The sequence below is a fragment of the Onychomys torridus genome, chromosome 10 (genome assembly GCF_903995425.1).
Source record: "Onychomys torridus chromosome 10, mOncTor1.1, whole genome shotgun sequence".
Taxonomy (NCBI): Eukaryota; Metazoa; Chordata; class Mammalia; order Rodentia; family Cricetidae; genus Onychomys; species Onychomys torridus.
This window is the reverse complement of record NC_050452.1, coordinates 26,260,955-26,278,839: the sequence shown is the minus strand read 5'-3', so window position 1 is coordinate 26,278,839 and position 17,885 is coordinate 26,260,955. Positions and strand designations below refer to the sequence as shown.

Sequence of the window (17,885 nt, the reverse complement as noted above, 5' to 3'; positions counted from 1 at the left end):
TATGTGGCATTGGGATCCAGTATCCTGACCTTAGTAAAAATGAAATACAGCTTTTAAGTTTGTTCCCAGTAAGGCCACTTTTCTGTAGAAAGAAATAATCTTCAGATGTGTTTTAGCATCAGTGCTCTCTGTGTAAAAATCTCCTATTACTTAGTGTAGCCTCCCCTCTCCTGATGGGCATGTATTTGCAGGTAATGTTGCGGCAGGTCCAGAATGCAGCCATCACCCTGCGTAGAGAAGCTGATGTCAAGAAAAGAATCAAGGATGCCAAGCAGCGGTGAGTACTCGGACTTTTAAAATGATGTAGCATTTGCACCAACAGGTTGCCATTTGGTACCAAGTTTACTCTGAGAAAACCATCACTGCTGTGATAGCAGATGCTGGTCAGATACTTCTGACCCTGCAGAAGGCAGGCAGAACTGACACTTAACTCTCACTGCTGTCCATTTCTTATTCTTTTCTGCTAAAGCTGTACAAAATGCCCATCGTGTAAAACTTGAAAATATAAAACATTTAAATAAAAACATGAAACTCCCTTATTCTGAAAATATGTGTTCTTATTTTGTTGTTGTTTTGTTTGGTTTTGTTTTTTCAAGACAGGGTTTCTCTGTGTAGTTTTGGTGCCTGTTCTGGATCTCGATCTGTAGACCAGGCTGTCCTCGAACTCACAGAGATCTCTGCCTGCTCTGCCTCCCGAGTGCTAGGATTAAAGGCGTGGGCCACCGCCACCTGGCTATGTTCTTATTATTTTTAGTTCGTAATTCTCTCCACTGGTTATAAATGTAGAATGATACTATAGATTGAGTTTTGTGGCTTTTCATTTAGAGTATATTGTTTTGGGTCTACATCATCAGGTCTCTGACCTTAGGTCTCTGTAGAGCTTCTCAGGCTCTAGAGCATGAATTCCTTGCTAGACTCCAGGTTGCTTCCTTGCCACAGGCATTAAGTTTTAGGTCACTTCACTCTAACTTGTCCCAAGATTTTCTGGATATGTCATATGAGTGTCTTCTCTCACGTATTCTTGTTAATTTTTGCCTTTAAAACTATTACTGTTAAATAAACCAGGTGTAGTGATGAACATCTTTAATCCCAGTACTTGGGAGGCAGAGATAGGTAATGCTCTGAGTTTGAGGCCAGCCTGGTCTGCAGAGTGAATTCCAAGACTCTTGAAAAACAAACTAAACTGAACCATTGCTATTACATAATTGGAATTTTGAGGAAGATATAATTATAATGTTATATTTATTCCACTATTTGACTCTCTCTGCAGAGGAGATTTGCAGCAGTATCACAGTAACACATTCATATTTAAATCCATTCCTGTTTTGCTACATTTAAAAAACAAAAACAAAAACAAGAATTCTATGTTTATACAGACGGCCACTGAACAGTACAGAGCCTTATCAAGTCTAACATCACACACTGACTGGAGATGGAAAATTTTAACATGTCTCAAAAGCTTTACACACCTTTATCACCATGTTGTTTTGTGCTAATAAGTCAATAGGCTTGATCTTTTTTTCTTTTTCTTTTTTTCTTTTCTTTTTTTCTTTCCACCTCTATTAGAGCACTCAAAGAACCCAAGGAACTGAATTTTGTTTTTGGGGTCAATATTGAACACCGGGACCTAGACGGCATGTTTATCTACAATTGTAGCCGCCTGATCAAGATGTATGAGAAAGTGGGCCCACAGCTGGAAGGGGGCATGTGAGTACTGCTCTCAGAGAGTTTCCAGCTCAGGATGAATGGCTGAGAGTTTTGGTGACAGCTGTGGCCTCTTTTCCTTGCAGGGCATGTGGTGGGGTTGTTGGGGTTGTTGATGTGCCCTACTTGGTTCTGGAGCCTACGCATAACAAGCAAGACTTTGCTGATGCTAAGGAGTACCGACATCTACTTCGAGCAATGGGGGAGCACTTGGCGCAGTATTGGAAGGACATCGCCATTGGTAATGGGGCTGGCCACCAGGCCTCAGGCTCTCTTTTGCTTTGATCCTTAAGATGCTTTAATGGTGTGAAAGTGTGAATTTATTAGTTAGGAAGATGGTACAGTGAGGTTTGCATCTAATTGTAATGTATGGGCATTTGCCTTCTAGCCCAGCGTGGAATCATCAAGTTTTGGGATGAGTTTGGCTACCTTTCTGCCAACTGGAACCAACCCCCGTCCAGTGAGCTGCGTTTCAAACGCCGGAGGGCTATGGAAATCCCAACCACTATCCAGTGTGGTGAGTTGAGTGGTGGGAACTCTTCTCCAGATTCCTGTCATGATACTCTTCTCTTTAGCCTCATGCTGGCCTTCTGACTTGACTAATATTCATAAACTTGGGTTCCACCAGGAACAGAATCTGTTTGGCAGTTGCTCTGTGAGCACAGTCTTAAGGCTGCACTAGTTCCTTCAGTTTCTCTTCATGAGGTGGACATCATCCTACCTTGGGAGCATTCCATACCACAGATGGGCCAGGCTCAGTTTTATCTAGTATGAATAAATGACTGAGCCTGGAGGAAGGGCGGGCTGGTGGCCTTAAGATTCCATGGTATTTTTAATCCTTGCTTCAGTCTCCGTCCATAAGGTGAATGAATCGGGTTTGTAGTAATAGATAAAGAATGTTGAAAGTCCAGGACATCTTTGCTGGGGGCCTAGCTGTGAGGAATCTGGATTCCAGTAATTGTTGATAGGTGTGGCTGACCTGTAGGGAGGGGTGTTTTTTCTTTTGCAGATTTGTGTCTGAAATGGAGAACCCTCCCCTTCCAGCTGAGTTCAGTAGAAAAAGATTATCCTGATACTTGGGTTTGCTCCATGAACCCCGATCCTGAGCAGGACCGGTGAGCCTTTCTTTAACAAGGATTGTGATTACTCTTCTCTCCCTGTTGTAGTTTTCTTTCTGTTGCTGTGATAGACATCAGGACCAGAAGCAATTTGGCTTATCCTTCCGAGTACAGTCCATCATTTTTAGAAGTCAGGCAGGAATTCAAGCAGGAACTTGAAGTAGAACCAAGAAGAAACACTGGGTACTGGCTCAGTAACTCAGGCTCATGCTTAGCCAGCTTTCTTATACAGCCTGAGGCCTTGGGATATTACCATCCATAGTGGGCTAGGGCCCCCTTCATCAATTAACAAGGTAGTTGCTGACAAACATGGCATGCCCACAGGCCAGTCTGATCTAGGCAGTTCTTCAATCCCGGCTTTCTTCTCAGATGACCCTAGGCTGTGTCAAGTTGACAGTTAAAGCTAACTCAACATTCACCAAGCCTACCACTGTTCCCTCCACTCTTGAGGTATTCCTTTTTTTTTTTTTTTTTTGGTTTGTCGAGACAGGGTTTCTCTGTGTAGCTTTGTGCCTTTCCTGGAACTCGCTTTGGAGACCAGGCTTGGCCTCGAACTCACAGAGATACGCCTGCGTCTGCCTCCTGAGTGCTGGGATTACAGGCGTGCGCCGCCGCTGCCACCACCACCTGGCTCTTGGGGTATTTCTTGAGGTTGGTGTTTTCATAGCATCATATCTCTGGCTGCTGCACATGGTATGTACCCAAGAAGGAAGAATAAATGTGTCCTGTAACACATTCCATTTTTATGCATTGGAAGCTCTGTGGTAGTTGCAAGACAGCAAGTTCCTATCTGAACTTCGTTTTGCCACCAGTGTCCTCTCTTTACAGGTGTGAAGCTTCTGAACAGAAGCAGAAGGTTCCCTTGGGGACGTTAAAAAAGGACCTAAAGACACAGGAAGAAAAGCAAAAGCAGCTGACAGAGAAAATTCGCCAGCAGCAGGAAAAGCTAGAAGCTCTTCAGGTATGTGGTCATGGGCAAGTGGGCAAAACCAGCCCATGTCAGCAGTCTGTCCAGGTCTAAGGCCTTCAGTGGCTTCTTTGTCCCTTCCACTCACCAACCCTGAGTTCCAAACACTTTTCCGGTTGATGATTTGGACAACAAACTATTTTGTTTCTTTATCCAAATCAGTCCGATGTATTTAGAAGAAATCACCATTAACTCGATAGTTCTATAACTTTTCCCCTCTTCTTCCCATCAGAAATTAAACTAGGGCTTTGTATGTATTAGTAGGCAAGCTATCCTACTGAGCTATATCTCTATAACCCTTTTCTTGCTTTTTATTTTATTTTTTTCTTTAAGTCTCAGAGTTCAACTTAAGTTCAGGCTGGTCTTGGACTTCAGATTCTTTGGAGTTGTTCTTTCCAATTTTGCATGAATGCCTACACATAAAAATATATATAATTTTTAGTAGTCACAGGAAACTATCCCATGTGTATTTAATATATGCATATATTATTTTTAGTGCATAATCATTTCTTGATAATTTGTGAAATTGGAAAAGAGTTTACAAAATGTTAAGGCTTTAAGAAAATGCTTCTCAAGTAACCTTGCAGAAGAAGTACTGGTTTTCACTTTGTTAATTTATTTCTCTCATATATTACATCCCAACTGCAGTTTCCCTCTCCCCTCCTTCCTCCAGTCCCTCCTCTTTTTACCAGTATGTGGAAGAGGATTATCTTTATATTGCACATTTGATAAGCAAAGATTAATTTTATTTTTTATTTTTAAGGTTGATCAAATTTTTATGTGTACTTAATGTTTCTAATATGTCATGATTTCATTTTTTTACTTATTATTTTAAAATTGTGTCTGTGCATGAGTGTATGCATGGAATGTGTACAGTGCCTATGGGTTCCAGAAGGGGGCATCAGATCCTTGTTGTGGGTGATGGGACCTGCACTCTGGTGCCCTGCAGTTTCAACCAATGAGCTGTCTCTATAGCCCCAACTTCGTATTGGTTACAAAACTAATTTCCTTGCTTCTTATTTCTGTGCAGTACACTATACTTACTAACTGGAAATGTCTTAAGTACATTGAATCCCACCTACTTCTCTGGCCTCATGCCAGCTTTCCCTCACTAGTCCTTTCCCACCTTTTTGGTTTCTTTGTTAGAAATTATAAAGACTTCCCCAGTCTTTCAGTTGCTGAAATCAGTTACATAGGTACCCTTTATATATATAAATATCTCTGTGTGTGTGTGTGTGTGTGTGTGTGTGTGTGTGTGTATACAGTGCCTTTCAGGTGATAATAGAAAGCTTTCAGAAATAGAACTGATCACTGCCCAAGCAGATAGTGAGGGTCCAGAAAGATTGCAAAAAATTTCGTCATTGCATTTGTTTTGCAGAAAACTACACCCATCCGCTCACAAGCTGACCTGAAGAAATTGCCCTTAGACGTGACTACCAGACCTTCCACTGAAGTAAAGCCCAGGGGCATAAGGGAGGTGGGGGCTCTTCTGGTGTCTTAAGCTAGGATCAGTGTTCCCACTGTCTGTGGGCTTTTTTTTAGGAACCTGTGCGAAGACCTCAGCGTCCTCGGTCACCCCCTTTACCTGCAGTGATCAAGAATGCTCCTAGCAGACCCCCTTCTATTCATACTCCCAGACCAACTAGCCAACTCCGAAAGGCTTCAGTTATCAGCAGTCCCCCAAAGCCGCCTACTCCAGCAGCCCGAGGAGAAACTAGTACTTCCAGGCTGCTCCAGCCAGCTGAGGCACTCCGAAAGCCTGCAAACCCTCCCATCAAGACTGTACCCCGACTCACCCTTCCTGTGCAGCCCCCATCACCATCTCTACTCCCTAACTCTAAGAACCTTCGAGATGTCCCTGCTCAAAAAGCCATCAAGACTCCAGTGGTCAAGAAGCCGGAGCCACCTGTTAAACATTCTGTGGTGAGACGTTTTGCCTGAAAGAAAGTTACAGTAGTGAAATCCAGGATCACTGAATCTTAAAACTCTTCTGATGCCTTTGAAGAGGAGGAGCCTACATAACAAGAGTTTTTTACGCAGCAGACCCAACCTTGGTCTGCTGCAAACTTGAGTCACCTCCACTAGCTTCTAGTTGAGGCATAGTTTGTTAACTTGGTTACAGGTGGTTTTGGTAGATTATGGTAGTGGTCACTGTGTGTCAAGGTCTCTGAGAAGCTTCTCTTATGGCTGCTATTGTCAAAAGTCCACATAGTGTAATGACCAGAAGGTTGCTTATGTGTGTACTGAGTAGGAATTGACGTAAACTCCTTTGAATAGTTTCTTTAGGCTACACAAAATCTTCCTGCATTTTAGAGGTTGAACAGGGAGGGTCCTTTCATGCTCCTCCTCTTCTGCTGTAGGCAAGCTCCGGTCGGAAGCGGAGTCTTGTAGTCTCTGATGAGGAAGAGGCTGAAGAAGAAGCTGAGAAGAGGAAAGAGAGATGCAAGCGGGGCAAGCTTGCTGTGAAGGAGGAGAAGAAGGAGGCAAATGAGGTGGGTGGTCACATGAGGTTCACAGGGATTGTCTCCCTGGGCCTGTACTGGTCCCCATGGTCTTCATGACTTGAGACTTTGAGCCTAGTTGACCACTCAAGGACTCTTGTTACCCAGATGATTAGAAACATGGGGCCAGGTAGATCTTGAGACTTGTTCTAATTACAGGTCAGTATATACTGGTGTACACCTAGGGGCCTAGAATCACTTGAATGTGTCCTTTGTCTGCTCTTCTGTTCATAAAGATGGTAGAAGGGTAGATACCTGGAACAGCATAAGAAGATGTGTTATAGCTGATGACCATGGGTGGCCAGTAACACAAAAGACTACTTTTTAGAGGCCATTGAAGAAACTTCTAATAGACTGTTCTCCTTGCAGCTTTCAGACAGTGCTGGGGAAGATGACCCAGCTGAACTCAAGAAGGCTCAGAAAGGCAAGTTTGGGGAGGTCCCTTTTAGCCTATGGTGGAAATGGAAATAGAGCCTTAACTGTCAGCAGCCTCCTCCTTAAGTTAGCAGCTTCCTGGGCTTGGTCTCTACAGTTGGTCCAGCTATCCTTTCATGATGTTTTGTTTCGTTTTTTGATGCTTGAGATTTTTGAGCAGACATTCATTAGATAGTCCAGTTTGACCTTGAATTTGTAATCCTCTGGCTTAGTCTCCCAGTGCTGGGATTAAAGGCCTATGCCATCATGCTTGGCTTGTGGTTTTTGTTTGTTTTGTTTTGTTTTGACACTAATTCTTTGGTGTTTGCCCTCGGCAAGTCACTCATCTGTGTCATGGCTCTATGACAGAAGAATCTGCATTACTAAATCAGGGTGCATACCTAGGGACCCACCTGGGGACTACCTTTTACAATACAGCACTGGCTGAGATGGAAGCACTGATGTAGTCCTGATTCTCACTTGTGTTTGAATTCTCAGATAAAGGACTGCATGTAGAGGTACGTGTGAACCGAGAATGGTACACAGGTCGTGTCACAGCTGTAGAGATGGGCAAGAATGTGGTTCGGTGGAAAGTGAAGTTTGATTACGTGCCCACAGACACAACACCAAGAGACCGCTGGTAATGCCCTCTTCTGGGAGATCAGAATAGCAAAAGTCAGAGTAAAGGGAGGAGGTACCCTCATGTCTTTCCTAGCAGCCTATTAGGAGCTTAGGACAGACATGATAAGCTCTGTGTCCCCCATAGGGTAGAGAAAGGCAGTGAAGATGTACGACTGATGAAGCCACCTTCTCCAGAGCATCAGAGTCCTGACACGCAGCAAGAAGGTGGTGAGGAGGAGGAGGCTGTGGTGGCCCAGCAGGCTGTGGCCTTGCCAGAGCCCTCTACCTCTGATGGTTTCAACATTGAGCCAGACACTACTGCCTCAAGTACCAACCATGAGACTATTGATCTCCTGGTCCAGATTCTTCGGTTTGTGTTTCTTTAGCCTTTTCCATGGGCCGACAATAGTTCTTCACTTTTTCCATGCTATTCTGAGTTCTTATCCCTCCTTTTTTTCCTACTTAGGAATTGCTTGCGGTATTTCTTGCCTCCAAGTTTCCCCATCTCCAAGAAGGAGCTAAGTGCTATGAATTCAGAAGAACTAATATCTTTTCCTCTGGTGAGTCTGGCCTGACTTGATTTCTACATCCAGTTGCCCCTCATGCTTGTTACCACTATCTCATCATCGTCCCTTTTTACTGAGAGAAGATTGAAGGAGATAGCACTGGAGCTATCCAGAAGAAGTTAGCTTCAGCCTGGAGGCTCCTGTACAGATTTAGGACAAGCACATCTCTTTTCTTTTTCTCAAACCTGTCCTACGTAACATTAATGAGATTAGATTTAATATACCTAGAACTTGAGACTTGAGAGAAGTAGAGGAGGTGATAGTGTCTGGAGATGAGCATGAGGACTCATGTAGCCCAGTGGACTCTGCTGGCTTTCTGCTTCCGCCATCTTAAGACTTGCTACTAGGTAGCTGGCCATAAGCCTGAGAGAAATGAATGATGTGTCAGTGGCCAGAGAGCCTTGGCAGCTTGGTAGAGAGGGAAAACACCAAAAATCCCTAACCAAATAAAAAACAACTAGGTATTCAATAAATGCCTGCTTCTGTAAGAGGAGGGGACTGTCTAAAGGGGAGCAGGAGGCTTTTGTGAGCAGCAACAGGCTGAAAGGGTTGGGGATATGGTACATCTTCGGATATCAGTCTTAGCCTCATTTTTATATAGAAAATTATTGGAGCTGAAGGAATTGTTGATCTGAACCATGCCTAGAGCCAGTTAGCAAATAATAATGTGTTTGTAGGCAATATGATGTTTGATAACTACTCACCTCTGCAGTTATAGCCCGAAAGTATCTAGAGGCAGTCCATCAGGGAATACAGCTTTATTTACAGAAACATACAAGTTGATTTGTCTGCTGCCCTGGCCTTTATAGGGGCATCTTTAGTAGTAGCATGAGTCCTGTGACATTCTTGTCTCAAAGTAAGTCCAGCCCAGGCTTTGGCTTTTGCCCTTGTTTAGACTGGGCTCTCCAGAGGTCCTAGGAGAACAAACATCTTCAACTTGTTACTTTTGGCATCAACTTGTGAAATTCAAAGCAAAAGCCAGGGTAAAGCAGGACCTCAGCAGTAGGCACTTGCCATTCAGCCCAGAACAGAATCAGTATGACTGACTGTTCGATTCTAAAAATATTATCTAGCTTGTTTTTGTAAAAGTAGTTACCAGTACTAGTGCACAGCTTTGATTTTCTGGTTGTAGTTTCTAAAACCAAACTTACAATTTTGTTCATTTTTGTCCTTATCACTGTGTAAATGGTGTTCTGTAGTAATTTCACAATTAAAAGTTTAATATAATTGCCTTCAAAATATTTGCATTTAGCTGGGTAGTGGTGGTGCACGCCTGTAATCCCAGCACTCAGGAGGCAGAGCCAGGCGGATCTCTGTGAGTTCGAGGCCAGCCTGGTCTACAGAGCTAGTCCAGGACAGGCTCCAAAGCTACAGAGAAACCCTGTCTCAAAAAACCAAAAAAAAAAAAAAAAAAAAAAAAAGATATTTGCATTTGACTTAAAATGTATTTTGTGCGGCCAAGATATTTTTTTATGTAGAATGTGAAGTTTCTCTTGCTATCATGATGTGAGATCATAGTGTAGATTGTAAGGCAAGACAGTAGTCAGAAGCCCCTCAATGTAGCAGCTCATGCAACCTTCACAGAAACAAATTAGTGCTAAAGTTGTTCAGCCTGCCCTGGACAGCCAGGACCCGTGGTGGTTTGCCCATGAAAATGACGTCCTCTTTCTCAGTGGCTGTTTCTGAGCAGATCATACTGGGATACAACTTATAATTGTTTTTAACTGCTTTTAGCTACTTTATAATCAAAGGCTCTGCTGCTGGACAACTATTACTATACTAATCTGGGGTAATTGCTGCTGGTGGGTGCTTGATAGATCTTTGATCCTAACACTGTTGGATATAGAAGTCCTATTCTGGAGTTGGAAAGGTGTGACTGAGCTAGGAGAATGATCCCACAGTCCTTTTTTGCTATGTAGAAAAGTAAGACAGCCTTCCAGTTTACTAAGCACTTGGCTGAGTGTATTGTGTCCTCATTCTTGTGGTATGCCCAACGGACTGCCTCTAAGACCTCTTTGCCTTGGTTCTAGAAGACTGCTTTCCCCTAGTACTGAAATAAAACCAGTGTACTTGTGAATTCATGGCCCCTACCATGTTTCCTTCCACAGAAAGAATACTTCAAGCAGTATGAGGTGGGGCTCCAGAATCTGTGCCATTCCTACCAAAGCCGTGCTGACTCAAGGGCAAAAGCCTCAGAGGAGAGCTTGCGCACTTCTGAGAAAAAGCTTCGTGAGACAGAGGAGAAGTTACAAAAGTTGAGGACCAACATTGTAGCACTCCTGCAAAAAGTACAAGAGGTAAGCCAGCAGCTCTTGTAGAAGCTAGACGAGCTGGTCAGGGAGTGGGGCTGGGCTGGTCAGGGAGTGGGGCTGGACGTCCCACAGGACTCTAGCCACTCACAGGAGTCTTTGTTTCCAACACTGGCTGCTCAGAGTCCTGACAAGAGGGCTTGAAGTGATAGAGCTGCCTGGGCCTCATCCCAGCCAGACCCCACAGACCATACAGTTTGCTTTGAGAACCCTTTAAACCATAAGCAAAATCCTTGCTTACCTAAATGGTTTCCCAGGTGGGGTTGAGTAGTGGAGAAGTGGGGCTTTGCCCATTAGGGGTCTGGTATGACCTTTTTCTACACAGTAGAGACTGGGAGCCTGATCTCTGAGGGCAGGCTTGTGGAGAAGCTAGAGAGCTACAGATGGGGTGGTACTGTGAAGTAACTAATGAGAGACTGAATCCTTGAGGGAGCCACTTGTCTAGGGTGCTCAGAGTAGACTCTGAAGAGATACTTGCACTGATACGAGGATCTGACTAAGCTGTAGTAGGGTAGATGGTAGGTGAGACAGGACCTCTAAGTATATGGTTTGAACAGAAGAGCAGAAAGACACTGGAGGGTTGCAGCATAGTCCAATTTTCAATATAAGACACTCTAGTTAGTAGGAGGGATGCAGGTTAGAACCAGAGAACCTGATAAGAAAGTTCTCATACTTTCCTGGGCATGCACAATGACTGATGACAAAGGATAACTGAGATTTAGAAGCAGGGCAGGAGTGAGAGACAGACAGCTAGGCAAGAGATAACAGGATGGAGTTTGGGCCTAGTCCCCCCCCCCTCTCCCCCAACCTGTTTTCCTGCCCCAGCTGACCCCCACCCCACTCTGTTCCAGGACATAGACATCAACACAGATGACGAGCTGGATGCCTACATTGAGGACCTCATCACCAAAGGGGACTGAGGAGCTGGGAGGCAGATGGCTCCTCTGCATACCTGCCCCTCAGCAGAGCACCTTCTGGGGAGGGGGATTTCATTAGTGAGTTGGTGGACTTAATCTTGGTTTGACTCATGTGGGACATTGTGCTTTGGGAAGGAGATTCCTTGAATCTTCTTCCCTAAGTTTACATAAATATTTATTTTTTAAAAGAGAAGATGTTATGCCTGCTGTGAGACCATTCTTCTTTTGTGTGACTCTTGAGGAAAGGGCACAGAGGTCTGAGCCATTGAGCTCCTGGCACCTCAAGATAGGACGGAGCAAGCACCAGCCTGAAGTTGGAGAGGCTGTGGGGGCAGGGTGATTTTTCTCCTAGAGGATCAACAATGGAATATGGAAAATATATGTCCCCAGGGACTCATATCTACAAGACCCTCAAGGGGTGATCAAAGCAGGCCCAATATCAGAAAGACTCTCCCTGTAACAAACAGATCTCCTGGTGTCCAGTCAGGGCTATGAAGGTCTGTAGACTACCTGAGCAGCTGTCAGAGTCATCCTGGCTGTGGCAGTATCCAGACAGCTTGGAGAGAATTCTTGATGCTCAAATTTCCCAGTGCACCACATATTTTGTTGCTGAAGGACCCATTTCCCAAGTCAACCACACTGTCCAAGCTCAAGCGTGGACAGCTCTGACTGGTCAGATTGCTGGGCTGGATAGCACTCTGAATGTTGAACTCCAAAGATTCTCAGGGTGTGCAGGTGTGGAAGAGCTCTCTGGAGGAGGAGGCTTCCTCAGTGGTGCTAGTTCCTGGAGAGCCTTTGCTGCTGCTTTTCTACTACGTTCTCTGTGGGCTCCAGAGAGCCCAGCACCTCCCAAACTCTGGAACAGGGAGGAGGAGGAGGAGGAAGAGGAGGAGGAGGGACTATGTTCTTCAAACAGTTACTCAGAGCCAGAAAGGCAAGAGCTTCATCTCATGGCCATTGGGAGAATTCTGGTTCCAGTCCCACCAACTCTTCACTCCTGTTGAAGACCACTGAAGACAGAACTGTGACTTTGTACTCTTGTTCTAAACCATCCTGGGATTTGTTTCCTCCATCACCCAAGTCCCATGGTGTTAGCAGAAGACGGGGAAGTGGTGGTGAGGGAACTGTGCACATGTGGCTAGAAGTGCCTGCTTGGGTTCTAGGCTACCCCAGACTATCCCGTCAGGCAATCCCTGATGCAGGGTTGTTTGCAGGGGAGTATCACTCAGAAGTAGTCCTCTTCTCTGGGACGTTCTCCAATAGATGGGGTTCCTGAGTTGGTGCACATAACCCACCAGTCCAACTTTCTGTTGACCCTATCCAGGCAGTGTGTGATCCATTTTTGTCTGTAAACCCACTGTTTAAAAGAAAATTGGTCCTGCATTTTTATTGGCAGGTAATACTTTTTTTTTTTTTTTTTTTTTTTTTTTTTTTTTACCTACACATGTAATCAAAATGTGTTACCATAAATTTCTACTGGTGAGACTCCTGAGTTGAGTGCATTCTTATGTGAAATACAAGACCTTTCTCTTCATTCTGCTGCTTCTCCATTGTCTGTTTTTAGCTTCACTTCCTTAATACTTCATTTCTTAGATGTTTTAGCTTGAACTTTCTGGATGTACTAATCCAACCTCAGCTCTTCTGAATGCTGCCTGTTCCTCATGCAGAGGTCCTACTATTCTGATGGCAAGATAAAAAGAGAGGGTCTTTCCTGGCCATGTCATGAAATAGCTGACCTTAGAACTGGTTGATAAGACATCCATGGGCTCTAAAGGAGAGGGTGGGGTTGAAGATGCTGAATGACAAGTGGACATGTAAGAATCCGAATAATACAAAAGGCTTATCTTTTGCCTAATCTCCCAGTTCTCTCTGGAGATCAGAGGATTTGTCTTGGACACATGGCAACACATGACCTCTTGGGTTTCTTAGGTTTTTCACCAAGTACAGCATACATTGTATCAGAATGAGGCTAGTATGAATCTGCTTTGTTCTGAGCCATCACAGGACATGTCATTATCTTGAATGTGTTGTCATGTAACAATCTTTTTCTTTTGGGTTTTTGGTTTTTCGAGACAGGGTTTCTCTGTGTAGCTTTGCGCCTTTCCTGGAACTCACTCTGTAGACTAGGCTGGCCTCAAACTCACAGAGATCCGCCTGGCTCTGCCTCCCGAGTGCTGGGATTAAAGGTGTGGGGTGGTGGCCTAACATCTGTGAAGAAAGCTGTGGTATGTGTGTACCTTTATCCATTATATTTGTATAGAGGGTAAGTTCAGATACATTTCCGTTCTGCTCACAGCAACTTCCAGTTTCAACTCATTAAGGTGTCTCCAAAAGTGATTTGTTTTCATGTGACTGAACATTTTCATTGGCTTGTCTGGGTTTTTTGGTTTTGTTTGTTGGTGCAGAGGTATATGTAGTTCTGCATCTAGGACTAAGGATCCTTTTTTTAATCATGAGTTTGCAAAATCTTCACGAAAATGTCTTAGTAGGATTTAGGATTTCCAACCCCATTTTGGAGTAAAATGCTGTCTACTACATTTAGAAATTTAGCCAGTGCTTCTAAAAAGTCTGGAGCTGTGGGTCTTCTCAGATCAAGACAAACACATGACATTTGTTTTCTAAGAATTAGTACAGGCTGAGGAAACTTCTGGTTTCTTCTTTTCATCTGTCTGAGAGATACTGTTTTTTATCTTTACAAGGCTCATGCTTCCCTTGTTAGCAGCTGGCTGATTGCACCTTTAGGGATCAGAAGTAAAGCTTGAGAAGACTCCAAATTTGCCATTTATACAGAACTCAAGTTTTGCCTGAGTGTTTTGTGCCTCCACTGGCTACTTGACCCCTATTTGGAAGATCATTTAGCAGGACTGGGTGAGCCTGAGAATTCTACAGCAAGATTCTGGACTTCACTGGAGATGGAACCTAGGAGGCTCCATGTGCAGCAGCTGCACTGTACGGGCTTCTCAGAGCAGCTGCAGGGCCAGCTTGACCCAGAAGGCAGGGCCCCAACAGGTTCTGTCTTCAGACTGCCAGCTCCCCTGCACTGCTCCACGACAACAGGTGGTGAGGCATGGTGTTGCCAGACCTATTCTTCAGTCTTGCCATTTTCAGTAACCTATCAGGTGCCAGGGCCGCTGCTGGCTTCAGCCGAAACTTCCTTCTTGCAAGGTAAGCAAGTCACTGTACCCTGACTCCTTGTTCCTTCTTAAGGGGTTGCATGGCAGATCTTCCAGTCTAATAAGCTACAAGGACAGGTTTAGCCAGTGCTTCTAAAAAGTCTGGAGCTGTGGGTTGAAGCTGGAATGGGGGCCAGGAACCTCTTTCTGTCTTGATCCCCAATTTTTGCTTGTAGGATTCTCTGTACTCCACCAGCTTTCACAGAGTGGCCTACATTAGGGACATGCTTTCCCTAGTACTGCCGTCATGGCCATCCATTTAGTGTCCCAGAGGGAGCGCTGGGCTTCCATGTACCTTCTGCCAGACCTATGCCATTTCCTAGGGTGCTCATCCTCCGCAGATACCAGCTAATACCTGGAAGATAGGGGGCATCTATCCTTGAGAGGGCAAGAGCCATGATTCATGTTCTCTGGACCTTCCTAGGATACTTTCAGGATTCTCAGGGTCCCCTGCAGTTCCCTTTTTTTGAAAGCTGTAGCCGCTCTACTCTGTTACTGCCTTACTGTCCTTCCTGCCCCTCTTAATCTCTAGGTCTTCCGTGCCCCCTCCCCCCACCAGATGCCTCACCAGTTGTTTGATCACTAGACTGGCCTTTTGGGTTATTCAATGGGCACAGAAGAGGAGCCTGACAGCCTTTTTTAGTTCGTTGTGCTTAGCCATCAGTTACCATGGCACCACACTTGCCCAAGGGTTGGTTAGAAATGCTTACCTACCCAGAGGACACAGCACTCTAGTAACCAGTCATCTCTGCGGAGGTGACTAACATTCTCAGCACTGACCTTCTTCCAACTGGCCAGTGGAGGCGTTCTGTGGAGTGCACTGCCCCAACCCAGACAGCAGCTACACAAAGGTGCACAGATGGCATCACGCAGGAAGGTTGCCCTCAGGGGACTCCTCAAACCCTGAGGTTATCTTACAGGTCAACAAAGATCAAAGCTTTTATGTGGATGAATGTTTTACCCGTGTGTATGTCTGTGCGGCACATAAATGTGTGGTGCCCTCAAAAGGCAGATGAAGGCTTGAAACTGGAACTTCAGGTGTTTGTGAGCCTTCTGAAGGTGCTAGAGACCAAAGCCCGAGTCCTGTCCCAGAGCAGCTCTTAACTGCAGGGCCAGGGCTCCAGCCTCCTATTCTTTCATCCTTTTGTGGAGGAGCACTACAGGTGACCCTGCACAGACACCCTTCTGTCCGGGAGCTCTTGTTTCTGCAAGGCGGTGCAGGAAGGGCCACATTGTTCCATTCTCCTTAGACAGCCAGCCTGTGCGCAGGCTTACCAGTCTTTCTGTATGTCCAAGTTCTCGAGACCTCTTGAGTTTTGGAACTTCAATAGATCGGCTCTTGGCTCCATTTGTGATGTCTCTTGAAAGACACACTTTTAGTTGTTGGGTGTTTTTTGTTGTTGTTGCTTATTGTTTTATTTTGAGATGAGGTTTTTCTCTGTATCCGTGGCTGTTCTAGAACTCCCTATGTTAACCAGGCTGGCCTCAAACTAACAGATCCGCATGCCTTTGCCTCAGGCCTCAGGAGTGCTGGAAATAAAAGCAGGTACCACCACAACTGATGAAAGCTAAACAATTTTAGATCTAGGGGTTTGCTATCCTGCTGAGGAAAATCACTTTCTTCCCAACCTGTCTCCACAAACCTTCATTTTGTTGCAATGATTATTTTTATTTTAATCAGTCTCCGTGGAACATTTTAGTACAAACAGTAAAAGCAAGCACCAAGCTTTTTCTCCTAGGAGGAAAATTATAGTTTAGATTATAATTATTTAAAAATATAATTGCATTAAATTTAAATACGTTTTGAGAGTGTTGGCAGTTTTATGATTGTAAGCTCCCAGGAGGATAGAAAATGGTTTTCCATTTGTTTATGATTTGGGGGGGGGGGGCGGAGAGATGGTGCATTGGTTAAGAGCACATCTTCATCTTCCAGAGTTGGGTTCCCAGCACCTGTGTCTAGTGGCTGACACTTTCCTGTAACTAGCTCCAGGGATCTCTTCTGGCCTCCAGATCATGCACATACATTTTTTAAAATCTAGTAAAAATATGTTTGAGATTATCCAGTAGGGTTTTATAGTTTCCTTGCAAGGATTCTATAATTTTCTGACTAAATAAACCTTAATAATTTCTTCACACAGCTTTAATAGGTTTCTGACTAAATTTATTTCCTATTTATGGCTTTTGTCACTACTCCAATAGAATACCTTTCCACACCTCTAGTACTTACTAGCTATTAATATGAAGGAACGTCAGTATACCATCTGTGAGTATATGGAATTTATTTCTATTTTATGAACTGGTAGTTAGGGAAGCTTGTTGTTAAGGTGCTTGCTCAAACACTCTACCACCAAACTATATCCCCTGCTATGAGCACCCATTTTCAAAATGTCTTATTTGGAAACAGAGTCTAAAGTGCCTTCGATTCATTTGAATTTGAGATCCTTCTACTTCTGCCTCCTCAGTAGCCAGGATTATCAGCTTGGGCCACCAGGAGTAGCTCTTTTTGGCTTGTATGGAGAGATGGGAGATCGAGTAGCCAGAGGAGGAGGAGGAGGTTTCCAGGGGCCAGCCACTCAGCTACAATGCAAGCCATGGAGTAAGAGTAAGATTTACAGAAGTCAGAGAAAAGGAAAAGCCCAGAGGCAAAAGGTAGATGGGATAATTTAGTTAAGGAAAGCTGGCTAGAAACTAAGCCAAGCTAAGACTAGGCATTCATAAGTAATAATAAGCCTCTGTGTGTGAATTTATTTGGGAGCTGGGTGGTGGGTCCCCCACCAAAAAAGAACAAAACCTCCCAACAACAACAAATCTTGTCTCCCTATAATGTTATTAGCATATATTAATTACACATAATAAAATGGGTTTCATTATAACATCTTTACATATGACATATTTCGATCATATTTACCCTATCATCCTTTCTTGTTCCAATTCATGCTTGCTAATCCTCTCCTCTTCCCAATTAGCCCTACTTCTCTGTGTGTGTGTATGTGTGCATATGTGTGTCCAATGAGGTTCATTAGAGTTGTTTACAAGATCATGGGCACCTTACCAGTGGCTATACCACTGAGGAAAATGTCTTTCTTCCCACCAACCATTAACTGCCTGTAAGTTTCCAGGGAGCAGTGGACCCCCATCGGCTAGCTATTCTTCCCTTTCCAGGAGAGGATATTGACAGCCCCCAATCTTGTGGAGATATGTGAGTTCAAGTACAACAGCCATGTAATACCCAGAGGTCAGTGTTTCACACCTCTCAACCCCCTCTTCCTGGCTCTGAAATTCTCTCAGCTGTCCCATCTATGGCTGGGCATTCAAGAGTCATTTATTCTCAGTACTTTGGCTCATTCTCTACACCAGGGATAAGCTATTGCTAACCATTACAAAAAGAATCTTCTCTGACTGTCGCTGATTACTTTAAAGGCAACTGGATAGTCACATCATGTCCATTTAACACAACAACAGTTGCCCCCCCCCCCCCCCCAGCCTATGGCTATTAGGATATGGGCTTTTGACTGGTTTATAGCACCAGGTACAAATTCTCTTTTGTGGAGTGAGTCTCCAATCTGATCAGAGAGCAATTGGTTACTCCCATAAC

At 44.3% G+C, this 17,885-nt stretch overlaps 1 protein-coding gene across 1 annotated transcript in view; it reads left to right on the top strand.

The window, feature by feature from the left end:
* The window catches only part of Morc2 (MORC family CW-type zinc finger 2), a 41,339-nt gene extending 28,737 nt beyond the window's left edge, over positions 1–12,602 (top strand). Inside the window, exons 12-26 of the mRNA XM_036201576.1 lie at positions 192–277; positions 1,567–1,707; positions 1,791–1,945; positions 2,093–2,221; positions 2,714–2,819; positions 3,651–3,783; positions 5,168–5,242; positions 5,332–5,712; positions 6,150–6,281; positions 6,660–6,714; positions 7,203–7,344; positions 7,471–7,695; positions 7,792–7,885; positions 10,000–10,188; positions 11,052–12,602. Coding sequence (XP_036057469.1) covers positions 192–277; positions 1,567–1,707; positions 1,791–1,945; positions 2,093–2,221; positions 2,714–2,819; positions 3,651–3,783; positions 5,168–5,242; positions 5,332–5,712; positions 6,150–6,281; positions 6,660–6,714; positions 7,203–7,344; positions 7,471–7,695; positions 7,792–7,885; positions 10,000–10,188; positions 11,052–11,120 — 2,112 coding nt within the window. The 3' untranslated portion in view covers positions 11,121–12,602. The remainder of the gene's footprint in view (positions 1–191; positions 278–1,566; positions 1,708–1,790; positions 1,946–2,092; positions 2,222–2,713; positions 2,820–3,650; positions 3,784–5,167; positions 5,243–5,331; positions 5,713–6,149; positions 6,282–6,659; positions 6,715–7,202; positions 7,345–7,470; positions 7,696–7,791; positions 7,886–9,999; positions 10,189–11,051) is intronic.
* The last annotated feature ends 5,283 nt before the right edge of the window (positions 12,603–17,885 follow it).